Source organism: Chaetodon trifascialis, chromosome 23 (genome assembly GCF_039877785.1).
Source record: "Chaetodon trifascialis isolate fChaTrf1 chromosome 23, fChaTrf1.hap1, whole genome shotgun sequence".
Classification (NCBI taxonomy): domain Eukaryota; kingdom Metazoa; phylum Chordata; class Actinopteri; order Chaetodontiformes; family Chaetodontidae; genus Chaetodon; species Chaetodon trifascialis.
In genome coordinates this window covers 12,101,030-12,104,255 of record NC_092078.1, presented here as the reverse complement: position 1 = coordinate 12,104,255, position 3,226 = coordinate 12,101,030, and the positions used below count along the sequence as shown (strand labels likewise).

Here is a 3,226-nt window from a genome sequence, read left to right as displayed (position 1 = left end):
AAATGTGTCAATTCTGCTGAAAATGCTGCCCATGCCTCACTTTTTTAATTGTACGGTGTCCTTTTCAACAAGTCCTCGTTAAAATTTGAAGAAATGCAACATTTTATGTCTGAGGTTTGATGTTTATTGTAGGTAGGAATTAGGAACTTCAGTGTTTCCTGTCAAAGGTTTTGTATCTTCAGCAATAAAATAAAAACATGTGCCCTTTGCATTTGAAAACAGCATATCCACTGGCACGCTGTCAATGCATCATAGGATATGTAGTAGCTGCTGAATGCTATAAAAAAATCTTATTTTTCTCCTGTACAGCATCTTTTACAGCTTCATGACTATTTTGAATATTGGCATTGAATACTGACAGTAAATATGTCTTTTTGTGACACGACCAATATGATAACATCATAATTATAAAATTCAAATACGATTTGTCATTCTGTATTTCATTTTAAACAGTTGGGTAAACTTGGTTTGAACTTCGTGTTTGCCATTCATAGTTTACTTGTGGTCAACTTGGTGGGTTCAATATTCTAAAATTAGTAATATGATTCTACCAAACAGGTGGATGAACCGCTAACAGGTGGATTAATCCCCCAGCACCTCACAGGCTAGAGCCAGTGTTTTACTTCGTCCATGTAGCAACACAAACATTCCCCCCGAGCATTGGTCAATTATTTAATTTAAATGCCACCTCGCAGCCTATCCGAGAAGAGCTGCGCTGTGCGTCGGGAGGCGTCCTCTGATTGGTCAAACCCTCGAGTCAGCTGAGTCGGAGGAATGTATAAATAATCCTCAGAACTTTTCGCCCTCTGCAGTGTGTTTGTGTGTCTGTGTGTGTGTCAGTGTGAGAGAAAAACGGCGTGCGCGTATGAATTTATTTATGAGAAGCCGTTTAACTGAATTATTTTGCACTAAATAATATTTAAGGTAAGTCATTTCATATTCAGAACAGGTGGCTGTTGGCTAAAAACGAACAGCTAACGATAAAGTAGAGCAGCTCGCGCTTAACTTCAGTTTTGTGGGGGTCGGAGAGGTGAAGGCTTTTCTTGCTAATGGCTAGCGTTACATTTTGACCCTTTTGAAGCGTTTACATCCTTGAACACTGTGGTTTCCGTCACGAGCCACCTGTCTCTTATTAAGCTATCGACGACTGTTGCACTGACTCTTCTTCTTTCTCTTCTTCTGGCGTTTTTTTTTCCGGCAGCTTTGCTAAAACCACAGGAAAACAGTCCACTCCTGGAGAAATCATGGTTGCCACAAGCACATTAAAGACCAAAAGCAGCGAGTGTATCTCGGAATTGGTTGACCGGAGATATGACCAGGCTTGCATTGAGAAAGGTATGCGTGCTGGCCTTTTCTGTGTTTTTGACTGTAAAGGTAGATAACCTGCTAGTTGCTGGATACTTCCAGTTGTGTGCTTGTTTATGCCTGTGTGGTGCATGGCTGCAGCAGTGGAGGGGAGGGGGGAGGGAAGTCAACAGAGGATGAAGTCATCCCTTCAGCCTGTCTGCACAGCAGCAGCCTGCCTGAGAGACAAAAACCTAACAGGATTTTTTTTTTCCTGTCCGAAGCTGAAATATTGTAATGCAACACCTATGTTGTAATTGGGTTGAGTCTTAAGGATTTGGACAGCTTAGCAGTCTCTCTGTGATGTTAATCCTCATTTTTCTCATGTGAGAGTGTCCACACTGCAAGCAGAGGATGCAAAACAGATTAATTCCCTCAACCACTGCATATATTTGTAGTTTAAGACCTCAGAACAACAGTATTGGGTGTGATTTGTGCATGTCTGCATCTTGAAAAAGCCACTTATTGTTCTGCAGTTAGCATGTTTATTTACATTAGAAAGCTGGCTTTCGTCCCTAAATGTTGAATTTGCATTGTTTTCCCAGAGCTTGACTTCTGGGATCACTGCTTTGTTGAGCCCCAGAGGAACGCGGATGTCACCGAAGACCGAGCCTGTCAGCAGCTGGCCAAGATGTTTGAAAACTGCCTGTCACGAGCCAAGAAGACGACGCTGCACTGCTCCTCTGTGCTGGTACCAGAGAAGCTCACACGGAGAATAGCTCGCGAGGTCCTGCGGCTGGCATCCTGCGAGCCCTGCGGCCTGCGAGGCTGCGTCCTCTACGTCCACCTGGAGCTGGACAAGGGCTGCAAGCGGCTGGAGCGCATCGTGTACGATGCCACCGTGGTGCCCACGTTTGAGCTGACTCTCGTGTTCAAGCAGGACAGCACCGCCTGGCCCAGCCTACGGGACTTCCTCTTTATGGGAACCTGCTTTGCCCCGACTTTCAGGCACGTACTTAAACTGAGTCCAGGTTTCCGGCTTGTCAAGAAAAAGCTGTACTCCTCCTCGGCTGGTACCGTGGTAGAGGAGTGCTGAGCTATGGGAGGGGTGGGATCTTGGGTTTCCTGTGGGTAAACGCACTTCTGCCCAAATGTAAATGACACTCCAGCGGTGTCACATTTTCTACAGTGTTTTTGTACGATTTAGTTTGTCGACTCAACTGGGTTCAGTTTGGAACCTGGGATGTAAGCTTACGCATAAGTGAGCCTGATAGTTCTGGGTTTGGCTTCAGAGTTCCTCAAAGTGCATTTTTTTTTTTAAATCAGCCAAATTGTAATATTTTGGGGGTTTCTTTTTTTTCCTAATCAGAGCATTTGTTGCTCAGACACAATTTTAAAATGTCAATTTTGCAAATGAATGTAAAACCGTGTTTGAGAGGGACGTACTGTGGGGACACTTTTGTTAAAGACACTAGCCACTTTGTTGATGCATCGACACGTTTCCAGATACACTGAATGTGTTCAGCAGCAGTAAACACACCTAGGCTTGAATAGGAGACTGAAATCTAGTCTTTGGGGGCCATGTAGCTAGCTGTGTAATGCTGTATTTAGGGCTGCGGATGTTTTTCAGACTGAATGTCCTGTGAAGATGCTGCTGTCATGGTGTGGGCTTCTCACACTAGGGCAATGTGGATGCCTTAAATGTCATAGAAATGTACGTTTTTTCACTTAGATCACAGCTCTGTGTATGTTTAGTGTAAATGTTTTATTGCATTTTTATTTTTATACCCCCTGCCCGAGACACGCCTTTTGAATTCAGAGCCTTTATAGATAATTAAAAGGATGGTTCAACCAAATGTAAAAGCTTATTTGTTTTTAGGTAATTTATTAACGGGGATGTGCAAAGGAATTACTGGAGGTCCAGCTATTAATTTGTGATTTT

At 43.5% G+C, this 3,226-nt stretch overlaps 1 protein-coding gene across 1 annotated transcript; it reads left to right on the top strand.

Annotated features, from left to right (window-relative positions):
* Positions 1 to 808: 808 nt before the first annotated feature.
* LOC139351096 (DNA damage-inducible transcript 4-like protein) lies at positions 809 to 2,842 on the top strand. The gene is made up of 3 exons (XM_070992776.1): positions 809 to 924; positions 1,202 to 1,335; positions 1,890 to 2,842. The coding sequence occupies exons 2-3, from the start codon at positions 1,245 to 1,247 to the stop codon at positions 2,378 to 2,380; spliced, it is 582 nt and encodes a 193-aa protein (XP_070848877.1). The 5' UTR covers positions 809 to 924; positions 1,202 to 1,244; the 3' UTR covers positions 2,381 to 2,842.
* Positions 2,843 to 3,226: the final 384 nt, after the last annotated feature.